The sequence below is a fragment of the Cantharellus anzutake genome (genome assembly GCF_015039405.1).
Source record: "Cantharellus anzutake strain C23 chromosome Unknown EI90scaffold_59, whole genome shotgun sequence".
NCBI lineage: Eukaryota > Fungi > Basidiomycota > Agaricomycetes > Cantharellales > Hydnaceae > Cantharellus > Cantharellus anzutake.
In genome coordinates this window covers 230,711-253,553 of record NW_024067009.1, presented here as the reverse complement: position 1 = coordinate 253,553, position 22,843 = coordinate 230,711, and the positions used below count along the sequence as shown (strand labels likewise).

The following is a 22,843-nucleotide window of genomic DNA, read 5'->3' as shown; positions in this document are numbered from 1 at the left end:
GTACAAACTTTGAACCAAAACGGTCCAGTGGTTGTGGAGATAAGGATTTACTTGGGGGGCCATTCGTTGATTCACAACAAGTCTCATAGCCACCGAACCAGAGCTTGGAAGTCGCCAGCCGAAGTGTCCTCATGGTACCAAGGCCATCTTATTCAACGAAGCCATAGGTTCCTAGCTTGTTGGTTCTATGATGACTCTCGGGATTGGGTGCGTCAGTTTTGCCTATGCATCAACCCATCGCATGCTGCTAACGCCTTGAGAGTTTTCGGACTCTTATCAATTGGGTTGGTTTTATATGACGTTGGTCGTTATACAGGAAGTTTGGGTTCAAATTGGCATTGTTGGAAAGCTGGGGGAGAAGGATGGATTGGAGTTGGGTCGACAACTGCTCTGACATATTTTCGCTACTTATTCTGAAGCGTTGAGAATCAATTCCATGCATTTTAAAATACTTGAAACTTGTCCCACTTGCCCTTGTCCCGCTTGCCCCTCGTAGGTTCAGGTTTCTCGATCGAGGCACCTGATTCTTGGTACACATGTACTTTGTAGTCAGCATGTGATATGGAGAAGATCTCGTCATCGTCCTTCCCTTACTCTAATCGAGGGCACCATGGGTTTGGACAAGGTCACGCTCAGCTTCATCCCACTGTCATGCTGGGGACCCACTCATAGCTCTGGGTCCTATGCGAAGTGTAACCTCGTCGAATACAGTGCATGTGAGCTTTCCCACACCCTTCCTTGATCGAGTAACTAAGCATACTTGCAGAGCCGTGACGGTGTTCAGTATCTGAGAAACGTCCCGCATATCTCAATAAAATGGCAACTCTTCGTTATCTCGCTGCCAGTACTGGTGGCGTCGGTGCCGAGGCACTATTACGTCATGATCTTGGGTCACCCTCAGAGTGTGCTGGGGTCCTTCTCGCGTCATTCCTCTCGGTCGGGTTGGGTTGGGTTGCAAAAGACAAATCGCGTGTTTTAGAAATCGAGTGTTTTTGAGAAGTTAATGAGGGAAAGGACAGAGCAAAAGGGAGGACCTTATCCCACAAGAGATACAGGTGCTTTCGTCTGAGACTCATCAGCTTTTTGCCCTTAAGGTATTTATACTTTATGGGGAGGTCTGTGCACAAAAACAGTGGGATGTTTCGTTAGAAACATCCCAACATGCTTAAATAATCATTGGAAATGCTTAATAAGCATGCACCAGGGCTAATCCGAAAATAGAAGTAATATATAGTTTATATATGTATATAAATGTTTATATTATAAAGGACTTGGAGATGTTTTGGTCGGGTTAGGCTGGGGTTGGTATGCCATCCTATTCGAAAATTTTTGCTGCATTATCATTGCTGCATGGCCATCCAGAATGTCCCAACAAGAGTTTGCTGATCATTGTTGTTCAACCATTCTGAGAATATTCCAGATTGGTGATTGTTGTGTGCACAGGCTGGCAAGTATTAATTGAATGATAAAAATTCTATTGTGTTGAATGGAGTCTGGCTGGCATGCGGTGCGGCCCAAGGCCGCGTGCCAGCCCAGACTCCATTCAACACAATAGAATTTTTATCATTCAATGAAGCCACACCCTTTCGCCCTGATGGGAAATTTCTGATCCGGGCGGTATCTCCATATCATGCCTTTAATCTCAGTCTGTCATACATGGTATTGACTATGTCCCTCCAGGTCCACTCCTGGCTCAATGGTGTCGACCCCTACATGATTAGTGGCAAGAAATGCCCCTTCCATGACAAAGCTGTGGGCATTATGCATGCCCTCAACCTTGACCCTCTCCTCCGAGTCATCAAGAAGACACATTGTGATGTAAGCTCTCTTGTTGTTTATTTATTGTTTAATGTTCTCATTTCATGGGACTAATCACGGGGCTACAGTCAGACCCAGCCCAGCTCATGCCGAGGTTTCCTCTGCCTGATCACATCCTGCCGCTCCTGTCCCAGCACTGCCCACTCCCTTTTGCTGCTCCTACCATTCACGAGTTACCGTGCAACCTGACTACTCAATGAGTCTAGGTTTTGCTTCAGCCGTATGCTGGGTTTTCTGGCGCAGATGCGTGGAACAGACCACACCAGCGGAGGTAGTACTGAACCTCCCTCACCACGAGAGTGCTCACAATTAGTCCAGGCCACACTTATAAAAAGCGCCTGCACCTTTACTTTCCCCCTCTCTATCTCCTGGACTCGTGCCTCTCTCGGTGAGTAAGGCCACTTACTGCTTTGTCTCCAAACTCTGACTCATGCATTGTCACTGCTGTTTCTGCTGCTGCCGCTCTCTTGACTCCTGGAATCATCCATTCCTGCTCAGTAACTTCTTTTGCTTGTTTTTGCATTTCCCACCACCTCTCTCCACCGTTTCATCTTTCCATTTCATCTTTCCATTCCCACTCCTAATGGAGTTCACAAACTTTCTGGTTCACTGACCTTTCTCTCTGTCAATTTCTCTTGACTTGTGCTGTACTTTGTGCCTCTCTGTCTCCATTTCCTTCGTCTTTTTTGTCTCCATCTATTTTTCTGCTTTTCCTTTTTCCTTTCTGTATTTTGTTATGCTTTATACTCTGTATATGGACAAATGGGTCACACATGGCTTGCTGCGCTTTGCCTAATATCCACTGGGCCACTTGGCCGTCTCCCACTACAACTTCAGTAACACCTGATTAGTCCTATCACATCAATGTTATCATATTTGCCCATCTGATTTTTTAGGTCTTTAGCATGCTTGGACAATCTACACTCGAATCCGTCCCCATCTCTACTCTGCAGGGCCTGACCTGCACTATGCTCTATTGTTCTGTCCCACTATCGACCTCAATGTTCCATTGTTTCCTGACTCTTCCCAGAAGCGCTTCATTGTCACAGGATGATGGCACCAAAAAGCTTGTGTTGAAGTCGATGCCGAAGGCACATGACTCTGACCATGACATTGATGTTCAAGATGTCCACCCTGACCCACCATCAGTGAAACCCACCAAGGCATCCAAGTCAAAACCGCATGTGCACCCAGCTAGCCGGCCACATGCAGTTGATTCAGGGACAGCAAAGAAACATAATCCAGTGGATGAAGTCTCCCTTAACCCCTCCCAGGTCATGCCAGGATTTTTAGGTGCTCCCCTCTTCGAGTTGACATGGGGGGGAGGAAAAGGAACTCGGCACCCAGTTGATCAAGTATGCAACAATTGCTGGAAACTATAACAAAGGCGGCGATCCTGCTGAGGCTCTTCATCTTTGCCTTGACAAGAAATCATCCATTGGTTCCTACATCTAGTGACAGGTTGGGCCTATGAGCCAACAGCTAGCAACAAAAACATTATCATCAAGCAGCGTATTTGGGGAGTGTCATGGCATCGACATATCGTGCTGAGTTGCTCAATGAGGCAGCATAGTCCTTTTTCAGGAGGATGAAAGTACATAGCTTTCTCCATCTATTCAGAGGAGTCAAAACCGCCCCAATGAGAATTTTTCCATTGGGGCAAAACTGTGGAAGCCATGAAGATGATACAGACACCGGGCCGATGGAAATTTTCCATCATGGCGAAACTGTGTGACCTTGATGCCTGTCACTACTGTACACCAATCATGAATGAACATCATGCTAGAATGTGCTCATCACTGCCCCGATCAGGGCAGAAACTGGTAACAATTCAAAATATAATCACAATTGACCACATACCTCCTTAAGCACCTTTTTGTGAGGCTGCAGCGCCTCATCATACCACTCTGCCATTACATTCATTGTCAATGGGACATAATACTCATCCAGTCCCCCATACAGTAACCTTGCCCGATTCATCACCAGTGTCATATCCGTACATACCCGATCCTGATCCGACTCCCGACCCCCATCTTCACCACCTCCGGAGTCCTACCCTACCACCATCCGTTCCGATATTCACCTTTGGACCTGACACCACTCCTCCTCTTACCCCTCATGCCACCTCCACCCTTCCATCCTTCTCCTACCCTATCTCCATCCGTTCCGATACTCACCTCAGACCGAACTGTTAGACACTGGTCCGGGGTCGGCACCGAAGGTTGCCGATGCAGGCCACTATAGGCCGCGATGGCCGTGATGCCGCGAACAAGGCCTGGGGGTAGGGCATTTGGCCTCAGCGACTCTAAAGGAGCGCTGTGCCCCCTAGTTGTCTCTTGGCCCTCATTTCGGACTCACTTGTTGGGGTCAGGACTTAGGGGTCGTGGTCACATCGATATTAGAGCTAAGGTACAATAAAGTATCATACAGGATATATATAGGAGGAAGAAATGAATGGAAGCGGACCCGGGCCGGAGGCCGAAGGGTCCGGAAGCAAACAAGAATAAGGAGCGGGGTTGGCTGCATAGCGGCCGGCAATGACCGAGGGTCAAAACAAACAATAACAGATAAATAAAGGAAAGAGCATAGGGCCGCAATAGCGGCGATGGTATTGTAGCGGCGCTGGACTCGGAGTTGGGCCGGAGTTGGGCGCAGGGATGATAGCGGCCCTGTAGGGGCCAAGTGGGTGGGGTAGGGGAGTCATGCTGGGCACAGTGCCGGAGGTGGACTCAGGGTGGGGAGGTTGGTGTGGCTGTGGGGGAGTTGGCCAGGTACAGGGGAGCCTAGGGGCAAGTGGGGGAGTGAGCAGGGAGTCCTCAGGGAGGATAAGGCTGAGGTTGGGGCTCGCGCTCACGCTCGCATAGCAGGGACAGGCTCGGGCGGCATCGGGACGGGCAGGGAACGTGCCAGAATGCACGGCCGTGACACGAACATCACTCCTCTCGCCACCCTCCTCCTCCTTACTCCTCCTCTTACTCCTCATGACACCTCCACCCTTCCGTCACTCTCCTACCCTTCTCCCGTCCGCTCCGATACTCACCTTGGGACCTGACACCTTTCCTCTCCTCCACTCCTCTCCTCGTTCCTCTCTTCTCTCTCCTTCCTCTGACCCTCTCCCACCAACCCTCTGGCAAGTTATGACCTTCTGCCACTGTCCCATACCCTGTACTCGGACACCGCTCGTACCTTCGCTCCAAGATTCTGTCATAGTTCCGACCTCGGACTTTGACTCCACCTCGGCTTAAGTCCATTGCATTGGTGACCTCATACTATGTAAACACCATTGCCAATATTCCTCGGACTTCCAACCCCACCTCTGTAACCTCTGAGCTCCATGGATCATACTCAGCACTTTCGCTGCTTGTAATGTATCTTTCGCGTTTTCCCCTCATCCTTATTTGGACTGCTGCTTCTTCCCACCCTAGCCAGTTAGTCATCATCCCACTTCACCTCATCCTCCTGCCCCTCTGGGCTTCGCCCTCCCTATCTCCTTTTGGATGTACCACAGGTTCTGACCTATGACCTTTGGTACCGCTCCTCTTTTGTCTTCCCTTTGTCCTGTTCGGATGCCTTTGTTCCGATTCGGACCCTCCTTGTTTCCTCATGCTTTTGCCCTCTCCATTATATACTGGTGCTTGTACATACTGTCATATCCATACATACTCGATCCCGATCCAACTCCTGGACCCCCATCTTCACCACCTCCGGAGTCCTACCCTACCACCGTTGTTGCAGGGATAAACCCTTGCACTACAAAACAGTGCTCTTTCATTCTTTCATGTACATACATTGGCGAGTGTAGTCCTGTGACTGCACAGCCACAACTATACAGCACCGTATTACAAGGACCTTTGGTGAGATTGAGAGAGGCAGGCAGGAGATTACTGTCCCCCCTGTGAGCCTGTGTGACGTTGGGATAGATTCCCTGTTACACCGTCCGTTCTGATATTCACCTTCAGACCTGACACCACACCTGACACCACACCTCCTCTCACCCCTCATGCCACCTCCACCCTTCCGTCCTTCTCCTGCCCTATCTCCGTCCGCTCCGATACTCACCTCGGACCGAACACCACTCCTCTTGCCACCCTCCTCCTACTCCTCCTCTCACTCCTCATGACACCTCCACCCTTCCATCACTCTCCTACCCTTCTCCTGTCTGCTCCAATACTCACCTTCGGACCTGACACCTTTCCTCTCCTCCACTCCTCTCCCCTTTCCTCTCTCCTCTCTCTTCCCTCTTCCCCTCTTCCACTGACCCTCCACCAAGTTACGACCTTCTGCTGCTGTCCTGTACCCTGTACTCGGACACCACTTGTACCTTTGCTCCGAGATTCTGTCATAGTTCCGACCTTGGACTTTGACTCCACCTCGGCTTTAGTCCATTGCATTGGTGACCTCATACTACATAAACACCATTGCCAATATTCCTCAGACTTTCAACCCTGCCTCCATAACCTCTGTAACCTCTGTAACCTCCAAGCTCCATGGATCATACTCGGCACTTTTGCCGCTTGTAATGTATCTTTCGCGTGTTCCCCTCATCCTTATTTGGACTGCTGCTTCTTCCCATTCTAGCCAGTTAGTCATCATCCCCACTTCACCTCACCCTCCTGCCCCTCTGGGCTTTGCCCTCCCAATCTCCTTTCAGATGTACCACAGGTTCTGCCCTATGACCTTCGGTACCGCTCCGCTTCTGTCATCCCTTTGTTCCCATTTGGATGCCTTCGTTCTGATTTGGACCCCCTTTGTTTCCCTTGTGCTTTCACCCTCCCCATTATATACCAGTGCTTGTACATACTCATTTTGGACCTTCTGTCATATCCATCCCCGGCCATCGACTTCCGGTCCCTCCGTTCCTTCTGGTCTAACTCCGCTCCTTCTTCACTAACCTCAGAGCTCCCGTATTCCGCAATCCTCTCGGTACCCCTCGATGGTCACCACCCCCTCATTTCAATTTATTACCTACACCTCCCTAAGTACAGAGCCCCGAAGACTTCCGGACAGCTCCGACGTCCGCTAGCGCACTCCCACCTCTGCTGGGCAATACACTCGCCTGCCCTGCAGAGCCCACCTTCGGGCCTACCCCTCCTTTCCATTTCTGGGTTATCGCCTGCCTTACCGCTAACCCTGCGACCCGACTCATCGGTAATATTCAGTCAGCTAATGCTTTAACCCCGTTAGCTCCACCCCATTCAGCTCCGCCAATTGCGGACCCGTCTTCGCTGTAACCATATATATATCCTGCTTGTACATAGGTTACACTCCAGTAATAAAATCAACTAGAGTTACCCCCCTTCGGTTCTGATTGCCAGTCAGTAAGTTAGGGCATGGACGTGTCACTAGGCACAGCGCTCTTGGCAGAAGTCGCTGAGGCCAAAGCCCTCCGCTACGGAGACACTCCCTCGTCTCGAACCTGGTCTCTGACACCTTCAGTCTAAAATCGACCTGAAATGCCCCCTAGAGACTTCCTGCTCGCTGCCTCTGAAATTAAGGACCAAATGGACAAACAGCAATGGCACAGTGCTCTGCTTGAGTCGCTGAGGCCAAGGTCCCTCCTTGCTAAGTCTCCGGTCCCCTACAGAATCGTCTGCCCTTGCCCAGTTCTAACAACCAGGTCACAGTGCCCCACATTCAGCCCTTGAATTCCACCAGAATGCACCTGTGGGATCACTAGCTTCTCAAACAGGGACATTGTCAGGGACGGCTCGAGGAAGGCAGAGGTAGCGGTGTAACGCTCGGCGCTAGCGGCCCGGACGGTGGTGGGGCGGTGAGACCGTATGGTGGATAGCCCTTACTCGGGCTTACGTCCCTGTGTGGCTTCTTAGGCTGAAGCAGGAAATGTATTGTTATTAGGGTGGGAAGCCAGACTAAACTAGGGTACTTGCCTGAAGCGGGAAATGAGAAGAAGGTTACTTCTTCGGTCCTGCTTCGGCTTAGTTTATATACATGTGTGAATGGGTCATGTGGGGTTGCCACGTCACCCTCGGACAAAGCCGGGTTACTGTGGGTGGTTCTGCGGTCGATCCCGAGTGTTGGAGGGGAAGTACAAGTAGAAGTGCGCGGTGCATCCGGCGTTGCAGCACCCCTACGGGGTGCTCAGCATCGGACGCATCCGTGCTACAAGGGTAGGAAAGAAAGAGAGGTCGTCTGTGTAAGGATAGAAAAAGAGAAGAAGGAAAGAAGAGAGAATGAGGGGATGAGACAAAAGGAAAAGGAGGTGGTGGCAGCGGCGACAGCGTGCCCTGACAGACATTAAGTCTTTGTAGTAATTTGCATATGCCTGCTCATACTTGTCCGAAGCAGTCATAAAGCTCTCCAACTTGTCAAACCACTGCCGATGTATCCTTGCCCCATGCATCAAACACCCATTATCAATCAGTGTCCAGTTGCCAAGTGGCATATCAGGAAGAACACCTGCAATGAATGGTGCCAGTGCTGCCGACTGTTGCTCCTTGTAACTCACAATGGCTTTCTTGACTTCCCTTGGGTAGGGCACCTCATTCATTGTCATCATCTTCATCATCCGCTCCTGATGAGTATTGATCATATTGTAGGAAATTGCTTCCTTGTCCTTGTCTGCATCAGTGGGAGAGAATATAAGATGAAGCCTCTCCATGTCCGCCATCATCATCTTTGACATCCACTGACCCCCATAAGTTGGCCAGCCCGAGGTTCCACATCAAATTGGGAAAATACCAAAACACACTAAAAACACGCACCCCCCCATAAGTATTGCAGATCTTTTCAATACAGCCATTTGCCTCTGAAATGCACACACCTCTGATGTACACACTGGCAATTTCTCAACCACAACTGGGCTGTTTCACTCCATTTTTTTTGCATAACATTCCACTAGATAATGCCTTCACAGAGCTGAATATTAACTACATTGGCTTCATGGTTATTTCAGGAAACACTGAATTATGCATTTTTAGCAAATTAGCAATTCAATTGATCCGTGCTGCAGTGTACTTGAGCCCCACTTGTGGCATTGTTGAAGAAGGACAAGAACAAGTGCCAATGGGAGTGGATAAATACTCTTTGACCATATTTGATCTGAAATGGGCGCTACATGCAGCATAAAGTCACAGCAACCATAGTGCAGCATATAAAACAGAAAGTGGGTCATGGAAGCACAATAACAAGATGTGGGGCCCAATTAAGCGTGTACAGTGGTTCCATATGCCTGATCAATAATTAGAAATGATAGCATGCATCAGCAACTTGGGCAATGGCCTTTTCCACACCTGTGCACTTCAGAGGTCATGCCTCAAAATCATCCCCCTTGGAAAATTCATTATAATGCCATGGAAACTCCATATTTTCTTCCCAAAATTTGTGTGCACAGAGATAAGATGATGGTCTTTCCCTGAATAATTTTTATTAATTTTTTATATATACGAAATTTTCATCTAGGTGCTAAGCATGAAAACTGTGCACTTCGGAAACAAATGACTGTACTGCCACCAAGAATATTCCCCTTTGTTGTCGAAAGTGTTCTCCCCCACACACCATCACTCGACAAATGTCTTAAATTTCTTCATCCTGCAGCAAATTCACATATTCAGTGTGGGCCTTGGCATCCTTCTCAATCCAGGTGTGGCTCAATGGGTGAGGAAGCCATGAGCCTTTTGGTGAGGCATGTTTACCTCCACTCCAGTGCTCAGAGAAAGTCGGCTCTGATTCCTCCAACGTTGACTGCTCATCCATGATGGACTGGGCCCAATATTGTAGTTGGTCACTAAGAGTCTCCTCGACTGTGGTCATGTCCACATTCCATGACAATGAGAGGACTGCAAGGGACCCCTCAACACCATCCTTCTCAACCGTTTCTTAAGTTGGAAACCATCAGAATCGATTCTGTATTGACAATTCTCTCCAACCTTGGTCATACGCAATGACAAGCCATTTGTCATCATACTTCTCCAAATACAGTTGCTGTTGTTCCAGATCACTGCAATATTCCTGGCTCAAGTGCTTGAGATGTAGATTCTCTGGCTCACTCTTGAGTTGTTTCTCGACCCCTGCTAATTCCATCTTCAGTTTTGGGATCTCATCGTTACACATTCGAAATGCAATCTTCATGGCTTCCCACCAATGTCGCCCATTGAGAATGGGGATCATCCCTGCAGTGCTTGCCTTGCTCCCTTTGTCTGTCAGCTCCAGCTTTGGGTACTGTGCCATAGATCGATGATCAAATCGAGTCATCATGCCATCTGTGGGGAGCTGGACAAAGCTCCTCTTGATTAGGACAGGGATCATGAACTCCGCAATTGTTGTTTTGGTGCCATGCTGGATCAAGTCTTTTGCAATCCCTTCTGAAGCTTTCTTATTTAGCACACATGTATTGATCGAGCCAAATGTAAAGTTGTGTGCATTTGTTCACTGTTAGAGACCAGAAGCGAGACAAAGGAGTTGTCCCCATGGTGGAGGGCTTTGGCCTCAGCGACTCAGACCAGGAGTGCTGTGCCAAGTTACACATCTGTGCCCTAATTTACTTACTGGCAACAAGAACTAAAAGGGGGATCAACTCTAGTCGATTTTATCACTGGGGTGTAACCTATCTACAAGTTAAGCATATATAGTTACAGCGAGGTGGGCCCATGAATGGCGGGACCAAGCAGAGCGGAGCTAACGGAGTTAAACATTAGCCAACTGAATATTACCGACAAGTCAGATTACAGAGTTAGCGGAATGGCAGGTGATAACCCAGAAATGGAAAGGAGGGATAGGCTTGAAGGTAGACTTGCAGGGCAAGCAAGTGAATTGCCCAGCAGGGGCAGGAGTGTGCTAGCGGACGTCAGAGCTGTCCAGAAGCCTTCAGGGCTCTGTACTTAGGGAGGCATAGGTAATATATTGAAAAGAGGGGGTGGTGACCATCGAGGGAGTTGGAGGTGATTGTGGAATACAGGGGCTCTGAGGTTAGTGAAGAAGGAGCGGAGGTATGAAGTCCCATAGGATACAGGTTCCATAGGATGATACACAAGTCAAGAGTCTTCGACTCGCAACTTCGAGTTCTCACAGCAAGAACCGCTAGAGGACTTGATATAACCAGACTTATAGGACATGTTGAGAGTTGTACAAGCACACAGGTTCAGTTGAGTCACAAGAGGGGGTTGTTACAAGGGACGGCACACAAGACAGTTGTAGAGTGTAGTTGTAGTTAGTGTCAGAGACCAGGTCGAGACGAAGGAATGTCTCTGTGGCAGAGGGCTTCGGCCTCAGCGACTTGTGCCAGGAGCGCTGTGCCAAGTAACATGTCCATGCCCTAACTTACTAAACTGGCAACCAGAACTGAAAGGGGGTAAACTCTAGTCGATTTTATCACTGAGGTGTAACCTATGTACAAGTTGAGTATATATATAGTTACAACGAGGGCGGGTCCGCAAATGGCAGAGCTGAGCTGAGCTGAGCTAACGGGGTTAGACATTAGCCGATTGAATATTACCGACGAGTTATGGGGTTAACGGAAAGGAGGGATAGGCCCGAAGGTGGGCTTTGCAGGGCAAGCGAGTGTATTGCCCAGTGGAGGCGGGGGTGCGCTAGCGGACGTCGGAGCTGTCTGGAAGCCTTCGGGGCTCCATACTTAGGGAGGCATAGGTAATAAATTGAAAGGAGGGGGTGGTGACCATCGAGGGGTACCAAGGGGATTGCGGAATACAGGAGCTCTGAGGTTAGTGAAGAAGGAGGGGAGGTAGACCAGAGGGATTGGAGGGACCGGAAGTTGATGGCCAGGGATGGATATGACAGTTAGCAGGAACTGCCTTTGGCAGTTTCCATACATGATGCATGACAAATCTACAAATGGAAAGGTCACAGGAATCCTGTGAAACACAAACAACCTCGGCCAGCACCAAAACCCCAATGGGGAAAGCTTTGCATGAGGGGGGGGAATGGAGTAGAACGAGTAAGGATGGTAAGGTATCAGGATAGAGGGCGAAAGAGAGAGAGCGATGGAAAGGGGAGGTCTTTGACCATGCGATGGATATGGTTGTTGGAGACTTTGTATCCGTAACAAGAACCACCATTGAGAATCGTGCCAAATGGGCACATCATCAATAACCCATCGTTGTCAGGAAGCAACCCCATCATCTCGTGCATCAAGGGGTCGATGCTGCCCCCCCAAGTCTCATGGTACCTGGCGACGAACTCTTCATCTACTTGGCAGTTGCCTTCCAGATCGACCAGTTGACGAAGAGGAACCTAGGTGTGTATGAGTGCATGTGCGTGGGAAGCATAACTACTTCACTTACGATGGCAGAGCCCTTGTACATCCGATCTCGGTAGTCGCTGAACTCGGTCCACATATTTCTTGCCATTATTGGACGATCCTCATGGATCGATGGCAGTATTTAAGCATTTCCAGAGGCACTGACAGCTCGGTTACACTGGACGTGCATCTGAGTGAAGATGGCAGCCAAAATCAACTGTTCCTGAGAATGGAAGTTTGGGTTCGTATTGAGCAGCTCCGGCTTATTCTATGGAAGCGAGATCTACATGGCAACACCGACCCATACCGTAAGCCAAGCATGAGAGAATGATGATGGGAGGGTAGCAACGCAACAAGGAAGCAAAAACAATTGAACAACCAAACACAAACAAACAAACAAACAAACAAACGATCCCCTATATCTGGCTGGTTTGGGCTTACGAGCATGATATCGGTGTTTGGGTTCACCTAGAAAAGTCAGCCAACAGCCACATACCTCGTACTTTGCCTACCTTTGCGACCAAAACCACAGACGATTTGAAATTCCAACCATATTAGGGATCCAGGCAGTGATAGGCATGGGAGAAAGTTCGAAATAGCAACAGGCCCTGTGATGGCCAAGACCGATTTGTGCATGACAGGCAGGCAAGCAGCAGCAAAGTTAGTGTGGCACAAACATCAGAGGCCTCGTTGAGCAATGTCGAGCGACCAAGGAAAGTAGGCAAGATTACCGGAAGAATGCGAAAAAAGAAACAGATGCCAAGGACCAGTTATGGATGTAAATTGAACTGGGAACAAAAACGATACAAGTGGAAGGCAGATTGATGTGCAGTGAAGAACGTCGAAGCGTCCAACAGAATGCAAGCAAGACAGAGAGTATGTACCAAAAGATGATAAAAACTTATATAGAGAAAACAACTCAAGAGAATACCATGTTAGGTTACGTGAGTCCTCCTTTTCCCTACATGTACATGTCAGGTTCAGTCTCAGTGACAACCCTGGGGGAGGGTGTCCGGAAGTTGTTGGAGCTCCGGCCGACTCCCCATAATAGGTACTCCCCCGTGGGAAGGTTCTGGGCAAGCAGCTCACCCAGAAGGTTCCCACAGCTGTGGCTGTGATGGTTTCTGGGCGAGCTGCTCGCCCAGAAAGTTCCCACAGTTGTGGCTATGATGATTTCTGGGTGAGCTGCTCGCTCGGAAACTTCCCACCAGTATGTGAGGAGGAAGTTAGGTATCACAATACACCTGAGAGCACACACATGGACCCATGTGACATCTTTAATGATATGTTGTCTAAGCTATTATTGTCAGATGCTTATAATACCCAGCATCGTTGAGTGGCAATGTCCTCACATGAAAGAAAAGCACCAAAGCGCATACATGCAGGAGAGCTAGGTATCTCACCACCTGACATGAGGGCACATTACTATTTTGATGAGCAACATCGGTAAAAGAAGAGTACAAGCAGAGTGGAACTGTTATGCCATTTCTTATTGCCCTCCCATCTCCCCAACAGCCATGATTTGTACCCACATATGGTTTCTACCTTGGGATCACCAATGTAGTTGGCCAGACCCTTACAGAGCACCTCCGAGCCTAGGACCATCCAGGCCATTTCAGGAATCATATCAGGAAATTTGCACTCATCCTTCATTGGACAAGTGTGCACCAAACTAGAGTCCATGTTGAGGAGGCATTTCCAACAATACCCCTCAATGTCCTTACCGTCCCCCTTGGTGCAAAACAGGCCATGCTTCCACTTCCACTCGTGATATCCCTCCTGATATTGTTGCCATCCCTGTCGTGTGGTGGTGCCAAGACAGCATGATGTGAGGTGTGAGCAGTGTGTACCATGCAACCAACACAGTAAGCACCTGCCCTTGAGTTCCCAGAGACATTTTTCCACTTGAATGGGGACAGCAGCAGAAGCGTTGGATTTGGACAGCTGGAGCGAAGCGTTGATCTCCAAGGCCGAAGGCCCACTCTTTGAAGTGCCAGCCGATCGATCGGTGGAAGAAGGTGTCCAAGATCCATGCGGTTGCATCGATGTCTGCAAACCTCCATCTATCACCACAGTGGGCTCATCGCCATCATCTGCTGCCACCCTCAATTCTAGATGGGCCACGTCAGAGGGAACGCAGAGGGAGAGAGGAAGGGAGAGACTCACCGAAAGGTTTACCCCAGCAGAGATCGAAATCATAGTCATCCAGCTTGCCTTTCTTGTCCTTGTAACATGCCACACACAGCACTGTCCCTGGCTCTGACTCCCGAAGGCCCATACAGTTTTCACCCTTGCTATCCAGATGCAGTGAAGGCATGACCCGATGGCACATCGTGTACTGTTGAACGGCCTTCGTCATGGCCACACAACCCTCGAAACACTCCTGTGTGGCGGAAAAGCGCTTCGGAGGAGCTGGAAGCAACACAAGGCTTGTTCCAACTTGCAGACCTTGAGCCACCCTCCCTGGGCTCTGGTAGAAGTCATTCACAGAGAAAGGTTGCCCAACGAAGATCGAAAAGGCTACAGCATGGTAATCGAAGCCATAGTAGCCTGCCTTGTTGAGGCACAGGATTCATCACTTCCCTTGATGCCAATCATCAAAACGGCAACGACGGTCATCGAATGGGACATCAGCAGTGATGTACGAGCAGTGCAAGTGCGTGGCCCATTCCATGCATTCCTCTTTGCTCACGAAGAACACCAACCCCCGTTCATCGCCCTTCAGACCCTCCTCCACCTGGTGGATGACCTCAACCGTCCGTGCACGCCATTCCATGTTCCAGGCCGTCTTGATGTCTGGAAGATCCGTCTTGCAAGGCTCTTGACCCATCCCCAGTACCACAAACTGGTAGAAGATCTGTGGCCGTTGGGTCCTCGTGTGGATCACCACCGCAGACTGGTCTGGACGATACAGGAGGTCAGCAGCCTTCCAAAACTTCCAAGTGAAACCCCACAACATCGTGCCTGACGTAAAAAGGATGGGGGCATTCTGCAGCTGCATGAGCTTCCGGATGGCATCGAGGTAGGCTGGACGGAACAGTTGATCTTCTACGATCCCATGTGCCTCATCGAACATGATGCATCCCAGCCTTCCATTGTTCGCCACTCCTGCAAGCCAATTGATGAATATGTTGTTGCTGAAGGACTTGATGGCCACAGTGACCACTTGCTCCCCAGGAGATGGAGTTTCCATCGTCCATTTGCAATTGGATATGTTGGATTTGCTCAAGCGCCTGTGCATTTCCGGGTGGAGGATCTGGTAGGGCAACACCAAGATTGATTGCTTGGTGATCCCCCAAGACATGGCAGCAAGCATGAACGGTAATGTCTTACCAGCGCCACAGCCAGCAACGTATAGGCAATGACGCTGCCTCTTCATGATCTCACAGTAGACCCGGTACTGTGCAGGGGACCGAAAGGTTGCTTTTTGATCCCTGAGTAGGGTTCGAAGCTTGTTGGTGGCCTTTGGATCATATAGCCTTGATAACTTATCGCCATCTACCTCTTGGGGGACAACGATGGGGAGTAGGGGGGGTCAAGGACTCTGAGGGAACTTCTTGGCTTAGGTCTCCATAGAAAGAGAGGATGCTTACTGTCACATCCGTGCATACCCGACCCCGACCCGACTTCCGGACCTCCACCCTCTTCACCTCTGGAGTCATAACCTACCGCTGCTGTTCCGATACTCACCTTCGGTCCTGGCAACACACCTCCTCCTTACCTCTCCGACCCTATCTCTGTCCGCTCCGATACTCATCTCGGACCGAACACCGCCCCTCTCGCCACCCTCCTACTACTCCGCTCCCCCTTCACAACACCTCCACCCTCCTGTCATCCTCCTACGCTTCCCCTGTCCGCTCCGATACTCACCTTTCCCCTCTCTCCTCCCTCTGTTACTCCTCTGCCACCCTTCTGCCAAGTTACGGCCTTCCACCGCTGTTCCGTACTTCGCACTCGGACACCGCTCGTACCTTACTCCGAGCCTCCATCATAGTCCCTACCTCGGACTTTGACTCCACCTCGGTCTTAGTCCATTGCATTGGTGACCTCATACTACGTAAACACCATTGCCAATATCCCTCGGACTTTCAACCCCGCCTCCGTAACCTCTGTAAGCTCCGCAACCCCCGAGCTTCACGGATCGCCTTCGGCACTCTCGCCGCTTGTAATGTATTTCTCGCGTTTTCCCCTCATCCCTATTTGGACTACTGCTTCTTCCTATTCTAGCCAGTTAGTCATCATCCCCACTTCCCCTCATCCTCCTGCCCCTCTGGGCCTCGCCCTCCCTACCTCCTTTCGGACGTATCACAGGTCCTGCCTTATGACCTTCGGTACCGCTCCGCTCCCTCTACCCTTTGTTCCCGTTCGGACATCTTCGTTCCGATTCGGCTACCCTTTGTTTTCCTTGTGCTTTTGCCCCTTCCATTATATATATCGGCGCTTGTACATACTCGTTTTGGTTTAGTCCGAAATTGACCTGAAATGCCCCCTAGAGACTTCCTGCTCACCTACTGTGAAATTAAGGACCAAATGGACAAACAGCAATGGCACAGCGCTCCACTTGAGTCGCTGAGGCCAAGGTCCCTCCACGCTAAGTCTCCGATTCCACTCCGGAGTCGTCTGTTTCCGCCCCGTTCTAACACTTACCTTCATCAGCGGCTGCATGGGAAGGAAGCTCTTCTTCAGGAGGTTGTTGTTGCTGTGTCAGGGCCCGGCCTTGGACTTGGCGGCTCCCTGACCTCAACCCCCATCTAACCTGTCCCCTCACTATGCGGGGCATGAGATGTATAGTAAAAGAAAGGGAAATATATACACTTGCCTATGCAGGGCATGAGATGAGAAGAAGGGTAAAAGTCTCATCTCCCTGCATGGTTGCTATATAAAGGAATGGGTCACATGCCCACAACTATACAGCTCCTAGAGTTGTGTAGTGTGACCCGGAGGGAACATCCAGGTGGCAGTGCCCAGTAAGCATGGGAATGTTCTGGGCGAGTTGCTTGCCCAGAACTGTGGCTGTGACCCGTGGGAACATTCTGGGTGAGCTGCTTGCTCAGAAAGTTCCCACGCTATCCCGTGCGCGTGGATACACAACACAGAAAGGCAACAACAAGGCAACAATGAAGGAATGGAAGGAAGGGATTGGTTGGGGAGCCTGGGGCACCCTAGGGCAGGGTGCTGAACCCTGACATGTTGCTGTTGCTGCCGTTGTTGTTGTTGCTGTTGCTGTTGTTGCTGTTTCTGTTGTTGTTGTTGCTGCTGCTGCTGCTTCCCTGTCTCCGAATCCCCACATCTATAGAATGAGGGGGAAATAGGCTATTGCCACTGCACCCTCGAGACTTTCTGGGCTTGAAAAAACAGAGAAAGATCACACCTTTCTAACGGTACCAATCATTTGAAATTTGGTTCAGCCATTGAAAAGTTATAAGCATCAACATTTCTGCATCCTGCACCCTCAACATGAAGCCTCGATGTTTTCTTGGTCAGTGTTGAGAATTATGGGCGTCAATAGGCATTCCAGATAGCTGTAGGCGAGATCTACAAGATGAAAAAAAGAGCATGTGAATAGCTGCTCTGGGTAAGGAGGTATGGGAAAAATAAAATTTAGAGGAAAAAAATAGGGAAAAATGCGGGGTGTTCTGGAGTGGAACATGGTGAGGAGATAGAATGGGGAGATATTTTATTTGGAATTTTTTAGGGAGGTTTTTTTTTGAGGGTGCACTTGGGTGCAGAGGGTGCAAGTGAGGGTGCAAGTGAAATTAAAAGTGAAATACCTAAGTGAAAAGAATGGATATAAATATGGGGTCTTTTTCAGTATGATATATTTAGCAGAGAGAGTGGAATAGAAATTTTTAATATTTTCTTTTTTTGGAAAATAAATTTTGAGGGTGCAAGTGAAATAAAAGTGGAATAGGTTTTGACTGGATTGATGAAAATTGAAATGATTGATAGGGTTAGGAAGGTGTGATTTTAGTGAAAATTATAAAAGCAAAAAAAAAGAGAAGTGGCTGTGCAGTTTTTGCACAGCCACAGAGGAAATTTTTTGATAAGTAGAAAGGTGGGAGAAGAGAGCCAGAAAGGTTAGAACTGAAGTTAAGAAAAGGACTTGAGAAGACAACAAGGTAACAATGCAACAATGTGACAACAAGACAACTAGACAAGGGAAGAAGCAAAAATGCAAAGCTAAGGAACTAAAAAAAAAAAGTGAGAACTTTGGTTGAAGTTGAGAACTTAAGAAGGTGGGATGGAAGAAGGCAAGAAGAGGACAGGAGGACAAGAAGTGGGTACTGTGGAACTGAGGAGGGGACTGTCAGGGATGCGTCCAGGGTGGAGGGGGCCTGTTAGATCAGGCGGATTCGGATGACTCCAGAGTGGAATCGGAGACTTAGCGTGGAAGGACCTCAGCCTCAGCGACTCAAGTGGAGCGCTGTGCCATTGCTGGTTGTCCTGGGGGTCCCTAATTTTGGATCTACAACCATAAGGCCAAAGTGACGAGAAAATCCCCAACCCCAACCCCAACTGCCAAGCCCCGTCATTCTTGTTCCCAAAACTCTCAACAAGAGTATCCTGGATCAATCAGGGTTAATAGCCATGACCCCTGCATCATGGGGTCCTTTGCCACTTCCTCCATCAGTAAATCCTGTCCCCTCATCCAGCTCTTTAGCACCCATGAGCCCCCAGCCTTCACACTCTCCTCTCCCTCAGAGCCCACCACCTTCCATATCCATATCCCGCTCATGGCACAGGAGACAACCTACAGTGTAGGTAGATTATTTTTGACATCTCACTTTGCTTCCGAAGAACTTTCCTTTCTCAGCTTGCAATACACACCTAAACTGCATGTAAACTAGCGGAAAAGCAGTGTTTTTGGATACTTCATTGATGTATCAGAGCAGTTTTATGTACTTTTGAGTAACGAAAAAATTTGCTCAAAAAAATTGGCAGTGAATTAGAATGTGATCACATGCCACCCAAATGCCGTCCCTCTGAAATGCCTGCCCTAAATGTTCATGAGTGCCAAGCCCATGAACAGAGAACAGGAAGCTCAAGGACATTTGGGAAGCAGCTTAAGTGCTCAGACTTTGAGGCTGACTCCATATCTGAATGTTCCACCACAAATTGGGATCTCTCAACTGATGCGGGCTCTGAGGAATCTGAAGAGGAAGACTATGTAAGGAGCTTGGAGACATTTTATAATGTTTTTGAGAAGCTGAGCTGCTGAGGGAAAGGAGTTTGGAAGTACAAATCTCATAGACAACTCTGTTTGACAAGTAATCTTCCTTACCTCCACCTTCCAAAAAAGGAAATCAATTTCCGAAAAAAAATGGCAGTCTTGCCAAATTTCAAAAACTTGTAGAATAATGCGTTATATGCTTTCTTTATAGTACAATTTTCATTTGAGACAAAGTTGACTAGTAGGATTTTTTGCTGTGGAGTTGTCATGGATAATCTACCTACACTGTAAGGAGTCCTTATTGCCTCCCCTAGAGGGGCAGTCCAATTCAGAGCTCTCCACACATGATGATGCCAGCCTCGTTGGGCTGACAGCCTCAGCATCTAGCCTGACCAGGAGGAATCCACCCAGGAAGAGGTCAAGGAAGAGTTATGATACTGAGGAAGCGCAGATCAAGGGAAAACAACCCAGAAAGGTAGCTGCTCCAAGACAGGTGAGAACAATATTATGCAAAATCACAACTTATTTCATCATGTATTTGTGAGAAGGAAAGCTCAAGGAAGAAGGGCGGTGCACGGGGCAATCCCCAGGATGAGTCGCCATTGGCAACTCATCCTGAAGTTTCTCCTGACATGTCGGAAAATGCTCCAAGTTCACAGCCAAGGGCAGTAGAGATTTCACCTGCTGTCATGGTAGGGTGGTAAAAGTGCTTCATGGTGTGATTTCTGATGTACTTCTGCAGTCAGGACTCACTCTGAAGAGGTTCTTCAAATTGACAGCGTTTCATGGTTTGGTGGGTTGTTATTGTTATGTATTTGACACATGGACTGACAGAATGAGAATGAGTAGCCATACAATGACACAAAGATGGCCATTACCGCTGCTAGAGGCAAGGACTATATTGAGGACCTGGCTTACTTTGTCCATCCATCTTCCATGCCCAACCTCTCAACTTTTAAAAAGGGGGAACTTGAAATACTCCAATCCTCTGAACCCTCTGAGTTCTGTCAGGTTATTAGAGAGCTGTTCCTTGTGGAAGGCAGGGAAAAGGAGCCATTCCTGCTTTCCACTGTGCTGCATGTCGCAGAACTTGACCAATGCACCCCTGTTCAGGCGCTGTGTTGGATCTTGAGTAAAAAATGCCAGTTGGCTCATTTAATATGTTTAGATATGGATGACCCCAATCCACATGCAGAAAACCACATCTACTCCACCACACTCTTGAGTGCATTTGCTCAGATGGAGGACCTGATGAAAGGCCAGATACTTAATGTGCTATCTCTGCCTAGTATGAGAAGCCCACCACCTGGGAGTGCGAGCAGGTGCGTCGGAAGTGTTAAAGTGGATGTGTCCCGAGTTGACATCTTGATTTTAGCCTTCTTGCAGATGACTATTTGGCAATAAATTCTACATTGTAACAGGTCTATCGCCTAGACTTGAGACAGAGAGAAAGGGGGAGGGTGGTAGTGTGCGTGGGTGTGATTCATGGAGCCGGGTTTTGGTCCTGGGCGCTACTGAGTCTGCAAAAACCTCAAACAAACACTCACCTATGTCTCTCTTGGACATCAAGGCTGAGCATTATGATGTGAGGGGTCTTAGACGTGAGCCACTAGCTCAGAGGGGGCGTTAGGGTCGTGGATGGCATCTTTGCCACTTGGATGTAACTTCTGCTTGTCCCTTCACGGGTCTATTTAGTACTAACTTGTTATGTACAAGCTGTTATCTATTTTATATGAGTTGGAAATGGAATGAATGGAATGGGGGAATGTAAACGGGCTGTTAGGCAACCGTAAATGATGAATATCCAATTGGGAACAAAGAAACAATAAAAGAAATATGAATGAATGGGGAATATATGATAATGGATCCGAAATGGGAATTGTGAAAGTTAACTCCGCAACACTTCGCTACAGCGCCCGCCTATCCTCCCGTCAGCAACCTCCTCGTCTCCAGCTTCCCAACGAGCCCTTATTCATCCCAATTGGTGCAGTACTTCTTGAGATGTGGCCATTGACAGGTGCTGTCAAGACCATGTGAGACTCTACTGCGTGCTGAACCATCCGGGTATGGGATTGCCATTCTGGGAAATGCTCCGGGGGTGAAGAAGGATGGTAGAGCATCACTATCAGGTAGAAAAACGGCTGGGTTGTATGTGTGGTTATGGAGATCTAGAGAGGGGGTGAAATTGGCGGCATGGTTGGGTGTGTGTCAGAGACCAGGTTGAGATGAAGGAGTGTCTCTGTGGTGGAGGGCTTCGGCCTCAGCGACTTATGCCAGGAGCACTGTGCCAAGTAACACGTCCATGCCCTAACTTACTAAACTGGCAACCAGAACTGAAGGGGGTAAACTCTAGTTGATTTTATTACTGAGGTGTAACCTATGTACATGTTGAGTATATATATAGTTACAACGAGGGCGGGCCTGCAAATGGCGGAGCCGAGCTAATGGGGTTAGACATTAGCCGATTGAATATTACTGACAAGTCAGGTTACGGGGTTAACGGAATGGTAGGCAATAACCCAGAAACGGAAAGGAGGGCGACCTCCAAAGTTTCCCTGCAGACATCCAGGTACAGGTTGTCCACGGCCAGCACCGAAAGAGGGTGCTGGAAATGCATGGAGGTAGTGGAAGACGATGGCCATGGATGGATATGACATTCACAGTTGATACTGAAATATTCCTAAAATGTGCCTTTCTGCTGCCTTCATCCCAGTACTTTTTTGTCAGTCAACTTGGGAATGGAACTGGTGATCAACATACATCAGCTGCTTTTGCCTTCACCTCAGCATTTTGAAGATCATGTAGGCGCCTGACAGACGACATCATACAACGATCTTAGAGATCGTGAATACTCTGAGGCTCATATTCCCGTGATGCTGGCATGCTCACTACACGAGCACCAAGTAGCTGACCATCCATCATCTGCCCCCTCCCTCACCAGTCATCGTACCTCCTTGCCAACGGTATGTTCCCTTTGGGAATGCCAAGTCACTGAAGGCCCCACTAGTCATTCCTCACTGTACACTCATGTTAATAACCTGCTACTGGTACATTTGCGCTGCAAATGCCAAGTAACTGATAGGAACGATATGAAATCTTCACGACAGGATGGTGTGCAGGTCAGGGCATGGAGTGGCTGCACCATCTCGGAGAAGTCCTTGATGAAGCGATGGTAGAAGTTTACAAGGATAGACAGAGACTCACCAAAATCAGAGGAAGCCATAGTAAGAAGTCGGACATGGTGATGCAGTGTGAATGACTACAGACCAGGGGTTTCCATTCATCACTTCCACATAACTGACAAGCATCACCTGAAGTGGCAAAACCCACCACTTGTCCTGCTGAGATGCAAACAGTGGCTGTGCATTACTGCATACAGGCTCTCATGATTTATTACAGATTTTTCCGTGATGTTCTAAGGTGTTTTTCACATTCTCTGTGCTTTGTTTTGACCGGAGACTTCCATATTTGGGCAGAAATTGGTCTTCACAATCTCCTGAAGTGTGGATTTCAGTTCCAATGGCCAGTTCCCATCGCATCACCACCCTCATGTGTCTTTCAGACATGGTGTGGAATACTCGATTCCCATCACTATTGTAACTTCACAATGGCTGGCCTGAAACTTTGTGTATTGCTAGAAC

The 22,843-nt window shown here is 48.8% G+C and overlaps 5 protein-coding genes across 5 annotated transcripts; 1 reads left to right on the top strand and 4 right to left on the bottom strand.

The window, feature by feature from the left end:
• Positions 1-9,351: 9,351 nt before the first annotated feature.
• EI90DRAFT_3019441 (uncharacterized protein) lies at positions 9,352-10,083 on the bottom strand (the record flags this gene model as incomplete). The annotated part of the gene is made up of 2 exons (XM_039057368.1): positions 9,352-9,653; positions 9,705-10,083. 2 exons carry the CDS (start codon positions 10,081-10,083, stop codon positions 9,352-9,354), a joined length of 681 nt encoding a protein of 226 aa, XP_038911734.1.
• A 1,662-nt stretch (positions 10,084-11,745) lies between these two features.
• On the bottom strand, positions 11,746-12,140 carry EI90DRAFT_3129647 (uncharacterized protein; the record flags this gene model as incomplete). Its single annotated transcript, XM_039064226.1, has 2 exons — positions 11,746-12,024; positions 12,075-12,140. 2 exons carry the CDS (start codon positions 12,138-12,140, stop codon positions 11,746-11,748), a joined length of 345 nt encoding a protein of 114 aa, XP_038911733.1.
• Positions 12,141-13,673: 1,533 nt separating this feature from the next.
• EI90DRAFT_3129646 (uncharacterized protein) lies at positions 13,674-14,348 on the bottom strand (the record flags this gene model as incomplete). Its single annotated transcript, XM_039064225.1, has 4 exons — positions 13,674-13,703; positions 13,756-13,828; positions 13,905-14,142; positions 14,198-14,348. 4 exons carry the CDS (start codon positions 14,346-14,348, stop codon positions 13,674-13,676), a joined length of 492 nt encoding a protein of 163 aa, XP_038911732.1.
• Positions 14,349-14,606: 258 nt separating this feature from the next.
• Positions 14,607-15,224, bottom strand: EI90DRAFT_3129645 (uncharacterized protein; the record flags this gene model as incomplete). Its single annotated transcript, XM_039064224.1, has 1 exon — positions 14,607-15,224. The coding sequence occupies one exon, from the start codon at positions 15,222-15,224 to the stop codon at positions 14,607-14,609; it is 618 nt and encodes a 205-aa protein (XP_038911731.1).
• A 3,795-nt stretch (positions 15,225-19,019) lies between these two features.
• On the top strand, positions 19,020-20,620 carry EI90DRAFT_3129644 (uncharacterized protein; the record flags this gene model as incomplete). Its single annotated transcript, XM_039064223.1, has 7 exons — positions 19,020-19,199; positions 19,495-19,695; positions 19,751-19,894; positions 19,945-19,995; positions 20,052-20,334; positions 20,371-20,524; positions 20,578-20,620. 7 exons carry the CDS (start codon positions 19,020-19,022, stop codon positions 20,618-20,620), a joined length of 1,056 nt encoding a protein of 351 aa, XP_038911730.1.
• Between the last annotated feature and the right edge of the window lie 2,223 nt (positions 20,621-22,843).